At 42.2% G+C, this 19,550-nt stretch overlaps 1 protein-coding gene across 1 annotated transcript in view; it reads right to left on the reverse strand.

The window, feature by feature from the left end:
- Positions 1 to 605: 605 nt before the first annotated feature.
- Positions 606 to 19,550, reverse strand: part of LOC306658337 (dedicator of cytokinesis protein 10-like) — a gene marked incomplete at its 5' end in the record, with an annotated part of 43,112 nt that continues 24,167 nt past the window's right edge. The window contains 12 exon segments of the mRNA XM_079135171.1: positions 606 to 1,311; positions 3,207 to 3,282; positions 4,482 to 4,562; positions 4,564 to 4,621; positions 4,806 to 4,906; positions 6,761 to 6,951; positions 8,158 to 8,371; positions 10,543 to 10,647; positions 10,653 to 10,676; positions 10,678 to 10,689; positions 17,967 to 18,080; positions 18,212 to 18,334. Of these exon segments, the coding sequence (XP_078991297.1) occupies positions 1,250 to 1,311; positions 3,207 to 3,282; positions 4,482 to 4,562; positions 4,564 to 4,621; positions 4,806 to 4,906; positions 6,761 to 6,951; positions 8,158 to 8,371; positions 10,543 to 10,647; positions 10,653 to 10,676; positions 10,678 to 10,689; positions 17,967 to 18,080; positions 18,212 to 18,334 (1,161 nt within the window). The 3' untranslated portion in view covers positions 606 to 1,249.

A 19,550-nucleotide genomic window follows, 5' to 3' on the forward strand; every position in this document is an offset into this window, starting at 1 on the left:
GTCTGCTGTTCATTATCAGCTTAACATGAATTGTTGCCTGCCTGGGGTGCACCTGGACCCTCAGCAGAAGTGTAAGGGTGGCCATGGTGTAGATGGTTAGAACCTGGGACAAAGATAACCATACCAGGGGAAGGGATCAGTCAGGTCCACTAACTGGCTTGCAAAGCTTCCTCCTTAGAGTTGCATGTGGCCCATGGCTCACATTTCACTGGCTAAAGCAGGGTCCATGCTCATGCTGACTTCAAAAGAGGCAAGAAAGTGAATCCTACCACAAATTTGTAGGGTGTATAAAAGGAGTATTTGTGAATAGCTTGGAAAGCTACTCCAACCTCACGTCTACCTCAAGATTCTGATTCGTTATGTTTTCTTCAAATCATTCTAGTACTTTCCGAGGTTTGGAAGCCCTTAACTTACTTAGTTCATCTCTGGAGGAAGTCCCCATTGGGTTTAGGACCTTTTCTGACTTCTGGCAAGGTATCATAAGTATTGTGTAAGGAATTCCATTCATCAGACATCTGTTAGCTACTTTAGCATTGACTCACCAACCCATCAAGAGGAAACTGAATGCAAAGTAACTGTATTTTTTATTTCTATTAACAACAAAATACTTTTATAATTTCACATCCCATTGTTTTTAAGAGCACATATATTACAAATAAAGGAACTCCACAAATTTTAAAGATTAGTATTTATCAACACTTTTTTACACATACACAAATATTTTAATATAATGGTATCTGAAATGGTAATCATATAATTTTAGTACTGTCATAAGTAATAACTAAAAAAACGTTCTTTTAAATTTGGTAAAAAACCATATATTTTACAATCTTCTATTTACATCTGAAATATGCTTAAATGTTACAAAAACATTCACTTTAACCTTTAAAATATGTGTACTAGGACCACGTATTGAACATGTTGTAACCGACAGCAAACTCGGAGTTTGCTTTTTAGCTACACATTCATTGGAATCATGGCAAATATTCAGCTTGGCTTGATCAACACCACTCAATGGGAAAATAAAAAATCAAAAGAAATGTGCAAATTCAGAGGCTGGCAAAATTCTCAAGCTAGCGAGGTAAACAAAAATATTAACACTGTAAAAACTTCAAATAAATTAAATCTATCCTTCTCTTCCCCGAGATGAGCTGCGGATTCTGAAAGTCCTCCCGGAGGCCTTCGGACCTCCTCTTAGCCTTCAGCACCCGGAGAGATGGAGACCAGCGGTGGAGCCGGAGGCGCCTTGCTAGTTACACGCGTGCAAGCTCGTTCCACTCCGCGCTTTGCTGGGTCGTCCCTGCCCGTAATCTTCAGACCGCAGCGACACAACACGGCACAAGGATAACAGAGAGGTTAGCATGTGTGTCCCCAAATACAAAATTAAAACTCAGAACGGTGATTTTTTTATTCCTAATGGGTATACCTCTCAATTTTGGAAAAAAAAAAACAAACAAAAAAACAAAACAAAACAAAACAAAAACAAAAACAAACAAACAAAAAAAAAACACATTTGTTGAAGGAGATCTGAAGGATTTGTTCCCTCCCAGCTAGTCAGTGAATTGATATTTAAAGTAGAATCACATTAATAAATGTTTGAATGAAACTTACAAATGCATCTGAGTAACTCCAGAATTTCATTCTAATCTAAGAGTTTATATTGCCAAAATCTATCAAAAGGGGCTGGGGTAGATCAGAAGTCACATTTAAATGTTTGCATTAGTGGAAATATAAAAAAAAATTAAACTTGCCCTGATTTTGCTTGAAAATAATGTTAATATGTCTCCGTGATACTTTCTTAGAATCTGACCTATTCAAATAACGACATGTAAACACAACAATAACAGCATCCGCAAAAACCCCAGGCACCTCTAAAAGGTATCGTTGAACACAACAGACTTAAGGAATATTTTGAATTCCAAGATATGAAGATTTTCCCATGACCCTACACTTGACCACCCTTGCCAGGATCTGCAGCTTTACCCCTCTTCCAGGAGAGAATTGCTACTTTGGTCCCCCAGAGAGCACTTGGCATCTGAGTTTCCCATACTACCAATGAATTCTCAGGATCAGTGACACAAGGCTCTGCATGAATAATTTGGTTGATAACGTGTTCGAAGAGCATCCGGGGCTCTCTCAGCAATTCACTTTCATCTCCTGCACGCGTGGCACTAACAGAACGGGTCTGTTCCCTTCTCTGTGCTTTATATTTGATGCTCATTACTGCAGTTGACTTCACTCTGCTGTCATTCCCACTGAATGTTGAAACACACTCCAAATGAGCATCTTATATTTATATTTCATCTCTGTACTTACATGCGTTGCTTTGGCCCCAGCCAAAAGAATTACTGTTTTTTTTTTTTTTTTGGCTGTTTATAAAACACTGTGAAATTCTGGCTGCCTATAAAAGTAATTATTGCCTGTCACTACCGATTTAAATGCCTCCATCTCAGCATCTCCATTTTACACACCAGCATCCTCTTTATCCTACTCCATCTCTTCCCTTATATGGAAGGTTCTTTAATTAACTAGATGATTTCAGAACATTCTTCTTGCTTAGGCTTTTCTGGACACTCTTGGAATGAACTGCATAAATAATTCTATTTTTCTATTTTCATTTTTGGAAATAGAAAATATTCTGTGTTTCCAGAATATGTGCCCAAGCATATAGGTATATGAAGTCACTCCCATATATAACCACTTATGTGACAAAGACCCATCAAAGCTCAGGACCAGGACAAAGTTTGTCTTTCCTGCTGACAGATCTATTTCTTTTACTGAACAGTCAGTTTCTAGGAAGCCCAGAGGCAAATTTTCCTTCTTTTAGCAAAGGTTTCCTATAAAAGAAATTATTTTCCTTTCCCCTTAATCACCTGGTCACCTGGTCTTTGATTTTGGTTTTGGCATCTGGGGTGTAGTGCATCTTTGTTTTGGAGACAAATGGGCTGAAACGCATTCTAGAAGCTGGTAGAATATGAAGTTTCTTTTTAAAAACTAAATGGTTAACTTTAGTTTTTATCACGAGGATCCCTCCCCACCCCCCACAGTGACTGATCTTGAAATGGAAATGAAGTTGTTTTAATTAAATAAAAACCTTGGAGAACACTAGCCACTTGGAAGGGGTTTGAAATGCACAGCTAGGATAGGAGATAGTTACATCAGCAGGTCACAAAGGACAGGGGAGACATAAGGAAAGAGAAACATACCAATTTTGCTCACAGTACTGAGGGAAATACTAGACACAGAGGAACAGAAGCTGTATAAACACGGACCTCGACAGAGCTGCCAGGAGAAAAGAGAAAAGCATTTTTGCCAGTTTTAAAGTCAGACGTGATCTAGAGTCAGAGACAAGCATTCCTTCATCTTTTCCAGCCTTTGTTCTTTTTGTTTCTGTCCCAGATTTATAATTCCCCCCATGCTTTCAAGGCCTCGCCCAAGAATTTAATTCCCATCACCCCTCCAAAAGCCCACACCAATACTACTTCCATTAGGGATCTTGTCCAGGGAGATTCATTTTTCTTTACATAAGTCAATCAAACATTTCTTTCTTTAGCTATTGTACAGAGTTAAAGATATGGTTATGAGAAGATAGAAAGAAGGAAAAATAGTATATAAGGCACATGATAGACTGAATCCTTTTCATGTTTTGCAAGTAGCGTTAATAATGCTAGGTCATTTATGGAAAGGAAGGATCACTAATGTTAATTGAGGGACTACTATGTGTGAGGTATCATCATCAGGTGACTAGTTCAAGTTCTGTCCTGCTCGTTCTTTGTAAAGAACACAGGTAATGCCACGTCCAGGTAGAGTGTGAGGGTTGCTGGATGCTGGAAGCAGGCTAAGGAAGTAGTGCTTGGTTTTGAACGACTTGGTTTTTAGCACCCCACATTATGGAATAGCCACACTTTGTGCAGTCTTGCAGAACATGCTGCATGCATGTCTGAAATCATGGACAACTTACTTGTGGGTAAGGGTTGTGGGGTAAGGGTTGAGTTTTATCCAATTGTGCACATCTGTGGGAGGCCCAGTCTCTTGCAAAGGAGTCTTGTAAGTAAAAGCTCATGGCTAGTCCTGAGGTTCTTTTGGGGCATGGTGCAGAGACCTCTAGTGGTGAAGTGTGGAACTCCAGACCACATGCTGGCAGTTGTGAGGTCCCCAAGCAGGGGTGACAGAGAGTGGCACCAAGTTCTAATGGGAATTGCCCACAAAGCTCCTCAAAATCACATCAGACCCCTTTATTATAGAAAACCAACGGTTCACATGGATTGGATAAACATCTTTAAAAACTGGAAAGCGTCTGGGTTCTCATATTCTTTCCCTATAGATTTTTCTCTAATCTCTGCTTTGAGCTGCTGTGCATGTGGCGAGAACACGATGCTGATGGAATAACAGTGATTTCAGAAGAAGAAAAGAGAACCTCTCCAGCCCGGCGGGGACACTTTCTATCCGCTTACAGTGCCCATTCACCGGGGAGCGCTCACCTGCTCATTCATGATCGCCGAGAGTTCTCTCAGCATGTCCTTATAATGGGACCGCAGCTCTTCCTGGTACTCCAGCTGGTCCCTCCTTGATGAGGCGCTCATTCACGTCGAGGGCCTGCCCGCAGGCATCTGCGAATTGCCTTTAGCGATAGCATGAAACCGATTAAAAACTATCCATACGAAACGACCCTGAGTCCAGGGACTCTGGATTCAGAGTTGGGCTGCTGATGGACTCTGCCACCTTGAATGGGTATGGATGGGCGAATTCATGCCTCTCTGTCAGAAGGAGTTCAAGGGAGATGATTCCAACAAAGAGAATCTTACCTGAATATTTCCTTCAAAAGTTTGACTTGGTTGTCAGGGTATTTCTTTGCATTAGTTTCTTCAAGAAAAGCTCGTGCATAGGCCATTGGCCCAGCATTGACCTAGGAAAAGAGCATTGGCTGAGGTTGACCCCGCCTCCTCCATGGACCCTTCTCCACAGATGGAAGGAGTGGCCACTGTTTGTGCCCCTCAGGTGGCACCCTGATCCTCTCTCCCTGCCTGTGATCCACTAATTTGAATTCCTGTTCTATCTGACCACTCACGAGGCCACTAAGGGGTGTGTCTGAGCTCTGTCCTTCCCACCGCTCTTCCCAGACCCCATCACTTGCCAGCTCCTTCACATTTTGCCATGTCCTCGCTGTCCGATCAGTGTTTCCTAATAGCTTTGAGAACCAATCGCTTCTATTAACTTAAATACATTCACTGTATTTCAATGTAATATTTTGGGAATCAAATGCTTGATAAGCTAGTTGAATTGTTTTTTCTACCAGGCACGTAGCTGTCCTGAAAAGCCATTGCACAGTGACTGTGGTGGTGCCCCGCCACAAAAAGCCCTCTTTCCCTGGGTCCGCCTGACAGTCTCTTAGATCACCGTCCAAGGAGGCATCTGTCAGAGTGGCCGGATGAATACAGTGCCAGGGGCAGCAAGGCCACACCAGTGGAGGGCTTCATTCCTCAGTGCATACTGTGCATGGGGCTCTAGAAGGATCAGGTACCCGAAGCACACTACTGCTGAACCTGAGAGGACCTCAGATGTCAGGAGCCCGGGCGTTGCTACTAGAGAAATGCGGAAGTCAGCAAGGCATGTTCTCCTTTTCCTCTCCAGGTCCATCCTCTCTTCCTCTACTCAGTATGTGCCTAGGGAAGCCACCTCATCTGCAGCAGGACAATGGATCCCTTGCCTTCTGGGTACTTTTCTTGTTGAGCTAGCCCGTGGGGACCAGACAAGTGGGGGTGGGGAGGGGAGTGCGCTCAGGGTGAGGATCAGCATCATCTTATTTTTTTTCCCTTTGCCTCAGGCTCCAGGACAGCTCAGCAGGGCTCTGTTACCTGCCCACCTTCATTTGAACAATTAGTTCTTTGTTCATTATGGATTTTGGCATTTTGATTTTTTAAAATAATTTTTTTTATTCTTAAAGACTGCATTTTGATTAATTGTGCACAAATGGGGTACAGCTTTTTGTTTCTATGGTTGGCATTTTGATCTTTAAAGACACAGTGCGAAGGGATTCTCTTCCTTTGATTGCCGATTACACTCTGGGCTCACTCTCCTCGCCCCGGTCCAAGCCAAGTTGGGATGGAGCGTCAGGTGTTCTCACAATCCTCTAGCAGAGGCCGCACCTGTCCACCCTCAAGAGCTTGCCATTTCCACCACTGCTCTGGGTTTGGGGTGGTAACACCCCGAGTATCGCTAGCCCCTGCACAACCCTTGCTGGTTTCTTGGGAGCTGCCCACATTTTGCAGATAGTTTGCTTGTTCTTTTCCCCTCAATCGACCACTGTGAGCTTTCTGTCTGCCTCCTGTCACAACCCTGACAGCCAGAGAAGCACTGATGCACATTTTATGAACGAGTAAGCATTCTATTTCCGGATTTGTTTGGGAACAATTTTATAAGGCTCTTAATAACAGATATGTAAAAGAGGTTCATGTTTATTCATTAGTTGATTCATTCATTAGGATGCAGATACAGAACAAAGTTTATCCAGAGAAGGCAGGATGGGAGGGTTGAAGAAGAAATCTGATCTCAGTTCCACTTACAGGTGTATCTATAGGTGTTTGGCACAATTGATGTGCATTTACTACTAGACATAATTCTAATGATTCAGATAAAGATATTGGATTGTATCACAAATAGCAAAAATGTCTCTTATGTCTTTTGTAAAAGCAATTTTCAGGATGTTTTATACCAAGTTTCACTGGCTGCGTTCATCTCCGCTCTGGGCAATGCTACTCACCTTCACGCTGACACTGCCTTGGAGTTTGAGCTGCAGTCTGATCATGTCCACTTCGTCCATCGTGCAAAGCTGGTTAAGCTCAGAGACCTTCCTGGACATTTCATCAATTGCCACTTCAATAGGATTCAATTCTGTGCTCGACTGGCTGACGACCTGGATCCTCTTCTTCACATAGGGGAACAAATGACTTGCTGCACAAAAGCCACACCGAGGGATTTAAGGGTTAGTGGGGAGTCCAGGGTTTCCTGGAGATCTAGAGGATCTTGTGTCATTTCATAGCTCATTCCATCTGCTTGTCTGTGTGTGTTTACGTTCTTCTTCTAGATGCCTTTTGCCCCAGGTGCCCCACCAGGCATACTCTTCTGCCCTTTACCAACTAATGTGAATGCATGCTTGGGGACAGGTAAGATCTTTAGGGTAGTTAAACACTGAAAAGATTATAGCTTTCACTGCAACTTCAATTAAGATCTACACTAGCCCACAATAAAGAATGTTCAAATAAATACTGCATAGTATATACCAACTTTCTTCTAGTTTTTTTTTTTTTTTTTTTTTTTTTTAAATTACAGAAGTCCTGGACAAGTTTCCTGATGTGAATGCACCTGGTAGTTTGGACACTGATGCTAGTAACATGTCTACTGTGCAGCCCAGGACCACACCCGGGCCAAGGCAGCTGGGAAAGCCCTCCAATTCTGCTTGCTCACCTTCCCCCTCATTTGCCTTCAGAGCTTCTAGGGCTGATCCCATCCCTATTTCATGCTGTGTGAACTGAAATTCTTGCTTTACTTGGGTTCTTTCTCCTACCTGACTGTGAGCACCTTTAGGGCAAGATTCATGTTGATTGCAATTGCCAGGAACAGTACCCGCACCTAGCAGGCACTCAGTAAGTGTCTGCTGAATACATGAAAGAATGACGGGCTCACAGAATAGATCTGGATAGCGCTGAGAGGGGGCTGGCGATCAAGCCCTGCGACGTTTTAGAGGAAGACTCTGATTCCCGCAGTGATTTGAAACCACACAAGGTGATAGAGAGCCCTTAAACCTGAAGCAACTGAGTGTAGACGCAGGGAGATGGCAGCGGAAAGTCCAGTGCCTTGGGGCTTTCCCAGGGACGCTGACAACCATGACCCTCAAGACTGTAAGGTCCCAGTGAAGAATGATCAGCGCAAAGTAACTCAGTTGAAAATTCTCAGGTTCCCTCTCAAGCCTCTTCCCTCTAACAAGTTAAGGGGGGAATCTGGCCTTCTTGGTAAGTATTCCCAAGTCAGAACACTTGGGTTGATTATCTGCAGGACCGAAATAGCTCTATTGGCGCTGATGGAGCCTAAGGAAGGGATTGCAGCGTCTGGCGCTCTGCGTGTGCGCATGGCGGGTGGCTCGGGGGCTGCTGCACCTACTTGTCAGCACCGTCCTCCGCTTGCACTGCTCCGCCACTCCACCGTGCTTCTTGCCCGACAGCGTAAAGGGCGTCTCGAAGACGAAGCGGTTGATGTTGTGGTGCATTTCAAAGTCTGGTCTTCCGGTCCCTCTATGTTTCCTTTTCTTCAAAGAATGGAGTACATAAGTCACCTGGATGTAGGCGTATTTGGGGTCCAAATCCTTGGGGTTTACCTGTGTTAACGCATTAGGGGCAAATAAGAGTGTGAGCCGCAAGGTGCGTCTGAAAGCAAGCCCGGAGGCTCTTTCCCTGAGCTGGCGTCCTGAGAAGGCTGTCCCTCTTCCCTTGGAGGAGAATGGTCAATTATCACTTCAGACCTGGTGAGACCAAAAGGACCTGGGCTGGCCGTGGTCCAGCAACCCCGCCGTGGAAGCAGCGGACTGGAGTCAGTTTAAGGACCGAGGCTCTGTCACACTGCCTGCCAGGGCATGTTATTTATCCTCTATTTCCTTCTGGATGAACCTTCAGTCACCTGTGAGTGCAGTGCAAGTCTCCGGGAGGTGGAGATGCCTCTCTTTGTTCTCTGTGACTTAGCCACGCACCTAGGCGGGACCATTGGTTTCGACTGTAATGTGGTTGGGAGGTTCCTTGTCTGGTTATGGGATCAGCTGATTAACCTGTGACATGACTGCAAGTTTTTACATTTTTTCATTGTCTATTACCTGCAAGAGGACATTTTATTCCATTCCTTACTAAAGTTGCTTGGTGAATGGGCTTGACAAATAGCAGGAGAATAGTTTAGAGGTCCCAAGAATTGCTTTGGCTCTCCTTTGAGGCTGGAAGGGATGATTCTCAGCCTCTTTTTTTAATGACTTCTTGAAGGATTTAAAATCTACCATTTTTTCTCCATGGGTCTAACCTATCCACTCCGTATCCAATTTCAGAGATTTGAGGAACCTCGTGAACGTTTTTGTAATGCTATTCATAATTACACTCTAAGGGGAAAGAATTGTGACCATTTTACAGTTTAAAAGTGGAGGTGCAGACTGGCCAGTTACTCGGTCTCCGATCACCAGGGGATGAGTATGTGTTGGGTGGAATGAAGACCCAAGTCACTTTTGACACCACAGCGGGCATTTTTCTCCATCCTACTAGAGCTCTATGCTTCCACTCAAAGTGTCACTACTGAATAGGGAAGATGACTGTACCATTCAAGCTAAGAATAATGATGAGCAACATTTGGAACAATTTCTACCCAGACGCAGTGATCTTGGACCTAAACCCCTCCAACGGCCAGCAGAGGCAGAACAATGATGATGATAATAATATAATAATAATAATAAAAACTCTTCCATGTCCCAACAGAACCCTACAACCATTGCAATCATGTAGTAGGCCAATCAGCGAATCTGCTAACTAGGCCAGCAACCTCCTGCCGGCCTTCCTTTATCCAGTTTTGATTTTCAGAGCTTTGCCATTCTCTAACACATATTCTCTTTCCTTCCTTTATTTCATTGCATGTGCTGAGCTTCCTAAATTCTCACTGCTTCTAGGAAAACACTGCTCACCCTGCAATTTCAAGGTTACCTCTGGGAAGCAATGTCCAGGGAAAAGTTCAGAGTCCTCTGCCCTGGGCTCTCCCTGTGCTACTGGAGCCATGTCTCCCTGGGGGCACCTCATTGCATTCTAGTGACTGTTTACATGAGTCCTTTTCCTTTTGGCCCACGGGAACTGGAGGTCTGGGAGGAAGAGGCTGTGCACACCCCAGCTCCTAGTTTGGCCCTGGCACATAGTAGGTGCTTACTAGAGGTGGCTAGATGAATGAGAATATAGAAGAAGATCTGATAATCTAATGAGAGGACATAGGCATTTTTTTTTTGAAGCAAGAGGTTAAGTAGATTTTCACAGGCAAATATAATGTAATTGTAGTCTAGTCCTGTCACAGGGACAGCTTTCAAATCGGGAATGGTCCCAGGAAGGCCTCTTGATGGAATCAATATTTTCAACCTGTTGTTTCCTCCAGGTCCTCCTTCGGCGTGCAATCACTTTAACACTGAATTTGCTATTTGAACCAAATAACCATGTGAGAAGTAGAGGATTTAGTAGGCTACCTGGAAGATGACCAGAGTTACTCAGACAAAACTGTATGGTGCTTTTGACCAAGAGATAGAGAGATAGAGATAGAGATAGATAGATAGATAGATAGAAGATAGATAGATAGATAGATAGATAGATAATGAGAATATGAATATGAATCATGGGCCAATCACAAGCAAAACACCCCAAATAATTTTGATACTTCACTTTGCAGAGTCAGATAGAAAATTAAAACAATAGTTAAAAAACAAATGACAATAAAAACCTAAGTTGAGTCTTAGAACGTGCATAAATCTTATTTTCCTACCTTGTTGGAATCCTGGATTATCTTCACATTGTCTGCTCCAAATTTGTCTGCATAGAGTTTGAGTAGTCTTTGGGAAATCTCAGAGAGACCTGTCAGCTTAGGCTCTTATAAATATACTCTTTACCCTCTTCTTCCTTCAAAAAAACCCTATGGAATAGCAATGAACCACTGATTTTATCAGGCAATTCCAGTGCAAATTACAAGCAAAACAAAGATAGTCATTTACTTAAAAAAACTATATCCAGCTCTTTTGGCTGCCTATCCAAGCCATTGATTAGCACCCTACAAATTCAAATTAGAAAAAAAAAAACAAATGAAGACAAAAATCACGTTATAAACTGCACATGAATGTAAATATTCCTTGCCATGTCAAAGAACCTCATTAAATATATTTTTCTATTTGTAGAAATCAATGTTAATACCTGCTTGCACATATTTTGGGGAAGAATGCCCTCTTTGTGGCAGCCTGGGGTAGAACACAAAAATTTGGGGCATTATTTTCAGAGTACTGGGTATGGTTTTGTATAAGGTCTTCTCCAAGTCTTTGAAACTAGCACAGTAACACGGTGTGGCATGAAGAACATCTAGATTGGTTGAAATAATCCACATTGTTTTAGTTGAAGAATCATGACACTCTGAACTGTTGCGACAGAAACATGTGGTGGTATGCTCCCAATTACTGCTAGCTAAAAAGTAACTTTATGTCTATCTATATGACGGGACCTGATGCAATCTAGCTACATGTAACTCAACTACTCGATTTACTTTACTAATATAACTTTTCCACTCTTAAAATTCATGACCTTATAGGATTAAGAATAGCACCCATGCCATCACTTTTATTCCATAGGAGCAAGCAGGGTTTAGCCTCTACTATTTGGTTTGGTTTGAAGCAGGGGAAGGAAATATTCCATTATCTGCAGATAACTGAGTGAGGAAATATTTATGATTCCTCTTCTTTGAAAGAATAGAAACTATTTTTTTCTGTGGAAATACATGTGGCCTCAGAATATTATTGAAACTCACAGCAAAGAGCCCACAATTGTGGTTTCTTCTGACTGCAGAATTTCCCTGCAAAGAAACTGCTTTTGAGGGTTGGGTGTAGATACTGGAGCTCAAAAGAAACCTAGTTATGTTTAAAAAATCATTTTGACTAAAAGTATTCATGTTATGTAAAATAAACATGAACAAAACTCCAATGCTGTATTTTTTTCACGGCTGATGTGAGGCAATCTGAGAGTATTACTGGATTTGCATTATTAAATTCATATGGTGCTGTATACTTGTATTCCCACATATGTAAATGGGATAGACATTAAAAGGACACTTTGTATCACAAGAGGCTGGGCTGCAGCTGTCATTTGCAGAAGTCAAGACACAGGGTCCCTCCTCGGCACTGTCCTTGTCAAGCAGGTAATTGCTTGTATCCTTGTCCATCTTCCTAATTGATTTTGGGCTTTCAGCAAATGTGTCTTGTTCAACAAATGCATGCCCAGAGTTTAGGGTACTTCCTGGCCTTTAAAATTGGAGGGGGGTCACTCTGTGTTTGTTGAAGAGATGAATGAAATCATATCATTCTTAGGACATTCATCCCCCAAAGGTATATTTGCTCCAGAGATAACTGGAAAAGATCTCACTGTTTTTAGTAAAGAGGTCTTTACTGAATAAACTTCAGATTATGAGTATCCAATACCTCATGTGCTACAAGGTCACTGATGCTTCTGAAATCATGGAAAGCAGCTCCCTACCATTCATCTGGGCTTTGCAGGTGGTGAGGACCCGCCCCCATCTGGCTTCCCGCCTGCTATGTTTTTCCACTGCTGTCTTTGTGGACTTTGTCTGATTCCGGGTCAGAAGTTAGTGGCTAAAATTGACAGACTGACACATCATAGAAATAAGACTCTGAGGCCATCAACCAGAATCCCTGCAGGGCCACAGCGAAAGCAGCATTTACAACTTCAATTCAAAGACGAAAATGCTTCCAGGTTTTAGAAAAAGATTTTTTTGTTCACCACAGCTGAAAACTAGTACACAGAGACATTTTCACTGTGAATTTTTCCCTGACAAATTTCTGAATCTGGAGTTAGCAGAAAATGAGTGGTAGGAAGTAGTATTTATGGCCGTTATCATGAACCTTGGTGAGCTGGGTCATGACCTGTGACTTTCTTTCACTACAGATACTTGGTCTATAGGATGGGAAAAGTGCAGACTCAGCAGTCTGTTGGGAAGCCCCGAGTAAGGTGTCTGGCGCAGTCCATTTCTGGTGAGTGTTGGCCGTGACAAGGACAGGGACAGCAACTGAAGAAGAACAATTCCAGATCCATGAAGCAATCTGTGCTCTGACACAGATGCAGAGAAACTGCTTCACTCAGCATTAAGCGCTTAAAATACGTACCTTTGGCTTTTCTTGCATTGTAACTACAATTTCCCTTATTACAAAAGCTCTATTCATTCTACTCATTTCAATATTTTGGTAAGTGACTATCAGAAAGAAGCTGTGATTGGAACTGTCCTGAAGAACACAGGAATGTGAACCTATTAGACTATTTTATAAAATGGTTAAGAAGGAGTGGGGCAGAATAAAGAATTTAACCTGTTGTCTACCAGGGTTTGGGTAAAGAGCTTTTGAAGCCAGACAAACGGCAGCCACGTGATGTTTGGGCTGTGTGCTTACCTTTCACCAGGGAAATTATCAGGGCAGAGCCCAGTTAGCTACAACTTCCGCCCTGTCTATAGAATAAATGATTTCTAAATGGGCAGGTGATGACAGCCCAGGGGAAGATTCCTTTTAGCTTTGGTTCCAAGGTTATGAATCGACTGCCTTACCAGGCACCAGGAAATGTGGTCTCTGCATTTCCATTGCTAGTTCAATTTTTTTAAAAATATTTTTTAGTTGTAGATGGACAAAATACCTATTTATTATTTATTTTTATTTGGTGCTGAGGATTGAATCCAGTGCCTCACACATGCCAGGCAAGCACTCTACAATTGAGCCACAACTCCAACCCTAGTTTGATTTTTAAAATGTCATTTTATGTTGCAGTAAGTACCTTAATTTGTTGTGGTTAGCAAAGAGCACCTTTGAGTTAAAGAAGGACTTTGAGTCAGTAGCATTAGCATGCATGGATAATGAAACTTCAGGGTAATACATCAGGATAAAAATGTACTTCAACAAACTGACAAAGAAAATCATTGACTCAGATGTTTTTGAAGGTACTTCAGCATCTTTCAATGACCCCGGATTATCACTGGGATGGCATATGTAAGTACCCCTGCTATTATAATTGACAGATCCAAAATTTACGATCAGAAGAATGCATTCCAAGAGGAACCTAGTGTACAAAAGAAGGTCAGAAAATGTGAATAACAGGCTAAATGCTTCGAGAAGAGGAGCTATAGGGATGCAGAGAGAGGGTTCCATATACATATGAACTCAATTATGTCTGACTCTATGTGTGTGTATATGTGTGGACTACATATGCATGCGTGTGTGTCAAGATCAGTGATCTTCATATAGGCGAGGAGCTGAAAGGGTAGATCACATGCTAAGTGGAGCTGGGGTGTTTCACACTATACATGCTCCTTCCCTAATTCTTTTTTTCTATTAAAATTCTGAGATGCATCTACACTCAAGCAGGCATGATTGAGAATCATGAATTTGAATTCTTTGGTGCATAGAATAAAATTCCCCCAGGTCTTCCAGTTCATTAATTCCAGGGCCATCTGATCTTTTAAGTTATGCAATGGGTAGCTACTTGCTTGCTTTTGTGCTAAACACCAGGACCTAAGAAGTTCACTGATTATAGTGGTGTTTGATCACCAGTGCTGTTTTATTATTCTGGAAATGACTACTTCATGGAACTTGGGGGAACACTTTATGTAGGCTGCTGTGTGTAAAATTTCCATAGCCAATGATGCCAGGTGCTGTGTCAGAAACTTCATGCTACGCAAGACTTGCGTTTTGAAAATCCCTGCTGTGGAAGAACAGTTTTCAACTTGATTTCTAACATCTGGCTCCTTGCAGACATGATTAATATTAAATACCATAGCCAATATGATAAAAGGAAAAGCACCAGTCCAGACAGGACCCTAAAATACATACTCAAAGGCCTTTTGGGGGTGAAGAGCCTATTGCATATTATATTCCCATAATCTTTTTAATGTGATTGTAAGACATCCATATGGATGTTAAAAGATGAGTTTTACAGGAGCATAAAATACTATCGTGGTTAAGAAATTATTTCGGACCACAGCAATTATGCTAATCAAGTAGTCAAGATTTCATCTCAGACCTTTGGAACCTTTAATTCTGCACACATTTCAGAAGATGTACAAATCTATTTTGTGCCTATTTATCAAGTGTGGAGGACTGTGAGCTTCCCGCTCCTGTTGAATACCAGAGGTCACTCTGGTCATTTGGCGTCTTGGGATGAACATTTGAATACCCTCTGCACAGTGCAGACTGAGGCTCTGAGTTCTGCTTCTCAGGACGGCCTCCACTGGGTCTCCTTATTTCGAGGGCTGGGGTTTCAGCTTGGAGAGCCATGCTTAGTTATGTTAGGCATGTACTCACGTCTGTACATTTAAGAAAACACTTTGCCTTTTAAGCTTGGAATGAAATTTTTTGTAAAAGACAATTGAGATTACTGGCAGCATTTAGAAAACAAGTCAGGCACACAATCAGCATGCATTACTAAGGAATCTGAAAAAAGAACAAAGTTAGGTCATTTGAAAGTAGCTGTCCCAGTCCTTCCCCATGGCCCACTCTATTTAGTACAGGGAATTTCAAGTATCTTTTAGTAGGTGAGTTAAGGACTCATGGCCCCAAATTTATAAATGAAGGTAGAAAATACCCATATGGCATGGAGGTTGGAAGGAATTTAAAGAATTACAAAAAAGTATGTGCTAGACAAGTGAGCTGTATGGGGACAATGTGTGGATAGCGAAATAACTTTTTTTCAGTTTAATGGACAATATATGGCAAATCAGAGAAGCTGTCATTTTTGTAGGTAGAAAAATGAGTTCATGGGTGACTTCGTGTGGCACAAAATCACGCAAAGATAATTCTCCTCAAGATCTCTAGGCACTGGAAGGTTATTTCTGCCTTTGCTTGTTTTTCAAATCTCTTACCTCACTTATCTCTACATCTCTGGAGACTTTACTTATTAGATAAAGATTTATTTCCCTGTTCAGTTTCTGTGTTGAGAATGATACCACTAACGATGCTCAGATCTTACCACCAAGTAGAGCCCCATCTGTCCAAGATACTCTTTGGAAAAGGGCAAAGGTTCTTTCAGGACTTTAGGGAAGGTGCCCATCCTTAGCCATCACTCCAGTTTCTGAAATTCTAACCACCTTCATCTTAATTAGCTGTAATTCATGGCCTGAAATAAGCAGGCTACTTCCAATACTAAGTCTCCTTTACATCTGTTTAAAATATGTGGTTCATATTTGTGTGTGTGTGTGTGTGTGTGTGTGTGTGTGTAATTCTTTTAGAACACAATCTCTATCTTTGTGGAAATAGAGAATATATGGAAAAAGAAAGGATACATTTTTGTAATTCAGATAACCAAAATAAACACAATTTAGTTTACGAAATTTGGGATGACTCCAAAATGAATGGGAGCAGGGTTATCTTTCCCTTTGAGCCAGATATGAATTTGCACAAAAAAGTTAAGTTTCAGTAAAACCAGACAGAGGGAAGTGTGAGGATTATTAGAGCATGCAAATGTGGAGAGAGGAGGCGAACTTACCACGGCCTGGAACAATCAAGACCAAAAGAAGAAAAGAGTAAACATCTGCATTAAAAACTAGTTGGAAAGCAGCACGATTTGTTTCTACCTGTTCGACTGTATCTTAGTTGTTGGAGAAACCATCAGATTCTAATCTGGTGTTCATGACCAGGGTCTCAGAGGTGGTTCACTACTCTTTCATTGCCAAGGTCAGGGAAGGACAGCAGTTGTACTTCGGTTAGGCCAACACCCATCCTGTGTCCCACTTCTCGAATGCTCAGTTAGTCTGTAGCCATCTCCCTCGAAACCCTGTCTTTTCCCTTCAATTCCTCAACTCCCATATGCCCTTCCTGATAGGGTTTTCTGCCATTTTTCTTGCTAATGGTTCACCAAGGCCACACATTGCATATTTTCTTCATGGCTTCCTAGCTACCTTTCCCTCTCCTCTCCCTGAGAGTCTCATGCTTCTCTCTTCTCCAAAAGACAATTGTACTACAGATAGTTCAGATTTCTTTCCATAGACTCCTCCTAAATATCTGAATCTTGCTATTTCCTGTGGACTGTGTTCTCAGCCACTAGATTTCCATGTCTCCACGCTCCTGATGCTGCTGGGAAAGGAGAGAGCCAGGAAGGGTGAAGCTGATGAGCTGCTTAAGTGGCCACTCATTGATACTTCTCACCAGGTAGGGACAATCCATTCTCATGAACTCAGATGTTAGTTTGGTGATGAGGAAAATAGAGACTTTTCAGGAGACTTCCATGGGAAATGATCTAGCACAATTGCGCTGGATTTAGCTCCAGCCGTGGCCTTAAGGGATTCTGAAGAGAAAAAGACATTATGTGCAGAAGCCCTTCATGGCGGGAATGGGGGAGGAAAGCGGGAAGTGTGAGTTATTGCAACTGTGAAAGCCAGGGATGGCACGTGTGTCTGCAGGTCAGCAGTCTGAAATACACTGCTGAAACAGAAGAAGGTCGTGAGCCTTCCCAAAAAGAAGCAGGATGGCGCCTGGGTCTATTTCACTTAAAGTCCTGCCATGAGGAGATAGGTATGTACCATTAATGTGTAATACGTTCACTTTCAGGCCAATGCCATGGCTAGCGAGTATTTTCCATCTTGTCATTACTTGTACAATACATTGAGAAAAAACAGCCTTCAAAGGACATCGACCTGCAACACAGAACAAAAGGGCCACAGGATGTTCTGCTTGGAAACACTGGTAACAGGAGAGCAGGGGAGAAGAAATCACGTGATCGAGAAGTGGAAGGTTTGGCAGGGTGGAGCCCCTGGGAGCCTTTTATTTCCTAGAATGCTCTGAAGGTCATTTCTTAAGTTGTGTTCCAATTTGATTTCACTTTAATCTATGACATAAACTTGTGGTTAGATATTCTGGGGTGAAGTGGAAGGAAGAGAATGCTGGGCAAGTCAGCATCCTTTATATCCAAGAAGTGGGACATCACTGTTTTTAGCTTAACTGGTATTAAATCTTAAGGATTTCTCTGTCCATTCCCCCCCGCCCCCCCAGTTTGGTACGTGCCCGTGGATAAGCACGTAGACGCTCCCATTCAGAGAAACACTCAGATACACCCAGCGCCCCACCCCACATGCACTGCACATGTAGTCAGAGGTCCTATGAAGACGACACCCCACTATTCAACAGAATTCAGAGACCGTGCCGCCTCTAGTGAACTTACCTGCCCATAAAATGCCACACGGTAGTAGCGACCAAATAGCCGCTTCTCTGAGTTCACCACCTCTGCCACCTTTAGGTATGACCGGTGAATGTCATAGTAGAGATCTGACAATTTCTGAAACCACAAATCAAAGGGTTTCATGAAGACGAGGCTGGCATCAAAAGAGGGGCGTTCTTAGTTTAGAAAACGGTAAGAAATTTACCAACTTCAGGTAGGGTGTTTTCACTAGCTTCTAAGATGCGTACCTTGAAGTCTCGTTGCTTCTCGAAGACAGCAATGATGGGCTTGTTGACGTCAGCAATGAGTTCATACCGCTCAGACTTCCAGAGAAACTCCACAGACATGTACAGCTGCTCCACCAGGATGTTCTGCAATCCCCCCCGTCAGGATGAGAGTTTACGGGATTCAAGTTGTGCTCATCCCTGACTCTTGGTTTTAAAACGACTGCGTTATCAAGATTTTTCCTAGTGGGATTCCTGATGGCTGTCATTGATGTTGACAACCCAGCAGAACATCGCGCAGTCATCTCGAAGTCTTCCCTTCCCTCACTGTGACCACCTGACTTGTGCACCTGATGTGCTAATTTAAATCTATGGGATGCCTCCTGTCCTTTCTAGTTCTGTCTGTTGTCCCTGTCACCGACTTCGATCACACCACTCTTCCTTCATGCCCAGATCCCTACAGTAGTTTTCCAGCAAATCTGTGTAGTCTCTCTCCAACTGCTGCTCTGGGGTAATCTTCCTCTCTAAGAGGTGAATCTGGCAATGGAACGCCATAAACCTCTGAGGGAATCCGGTCCAAACTCCCCAGCCTAGACTTCCAGGAGCTCCACTCTTAGGCTCCACTGTCCCCCTTCATGTCTCAACCCGCAGACACTGACTTTGCGCTTTGCCTATACCAAACTATTCTGCTCCATTCTCTGAATACTTTCTCTTTTCTGCATTTTTGCCTGTCTTTGTGCTGCTCTTACAAGAATTTTCTTCTCATTTGACACCTTTGGGTCCTACTGAATGTCAATATTCCATGTGAAAATATCCAGAACTTTTATTTATGTCCTATTCATCCATGTTCCGATCACTTTCATGTCAAAAATTGTTCTTCTTTTCATCGCAACCAGATATGATGTCTACATTTATCATTCTTGGGCATCTGTTTCTGGCTGGCCACTCCCTCTCCTGAAGAATGCTTCAGCAAGATTGTAAATTCTATAAGTGCAGGAATTGTGCCTTATTTGTCTTTGTTTCCTAATCCTTAACTCAATGTCTCACATAGAGTAGTGGTTATTAATTAATAAATGTCCAACTAAATCAAATTACATAAGCTCTAAAACAAATGCATAATATTGTTGGAATGTTTCCAACAGTGTCTTAAGAAAAAGTTTGTAAGCATTATTTGAAATGCTTAATATGCATTTGCATTTACTGTTTTTTTCTTACAATATGTACTAAATCAATATAGAACCACATGTAAAATTTAATCAAAATCCACCCCCCAAATTTACATTTTGTATCCTTTCTTCTCACCCGTATATTAAGATAAAAAATTGGCATGTGGAATATTTTATTACTTGATAGGGAGAACTCT

The sequence above is a fragment of the Sciurus vulgaris genome, assembly GCF_902686455.1.
Source record: "Sciurus vulgaris genome assembly, chromosome: 3".
NCBI lineage: Eukaryota > Metazoa > Chordata > Mammalia > Rodentia > Sciuridae > Sciurus > Sciurus vulgaris.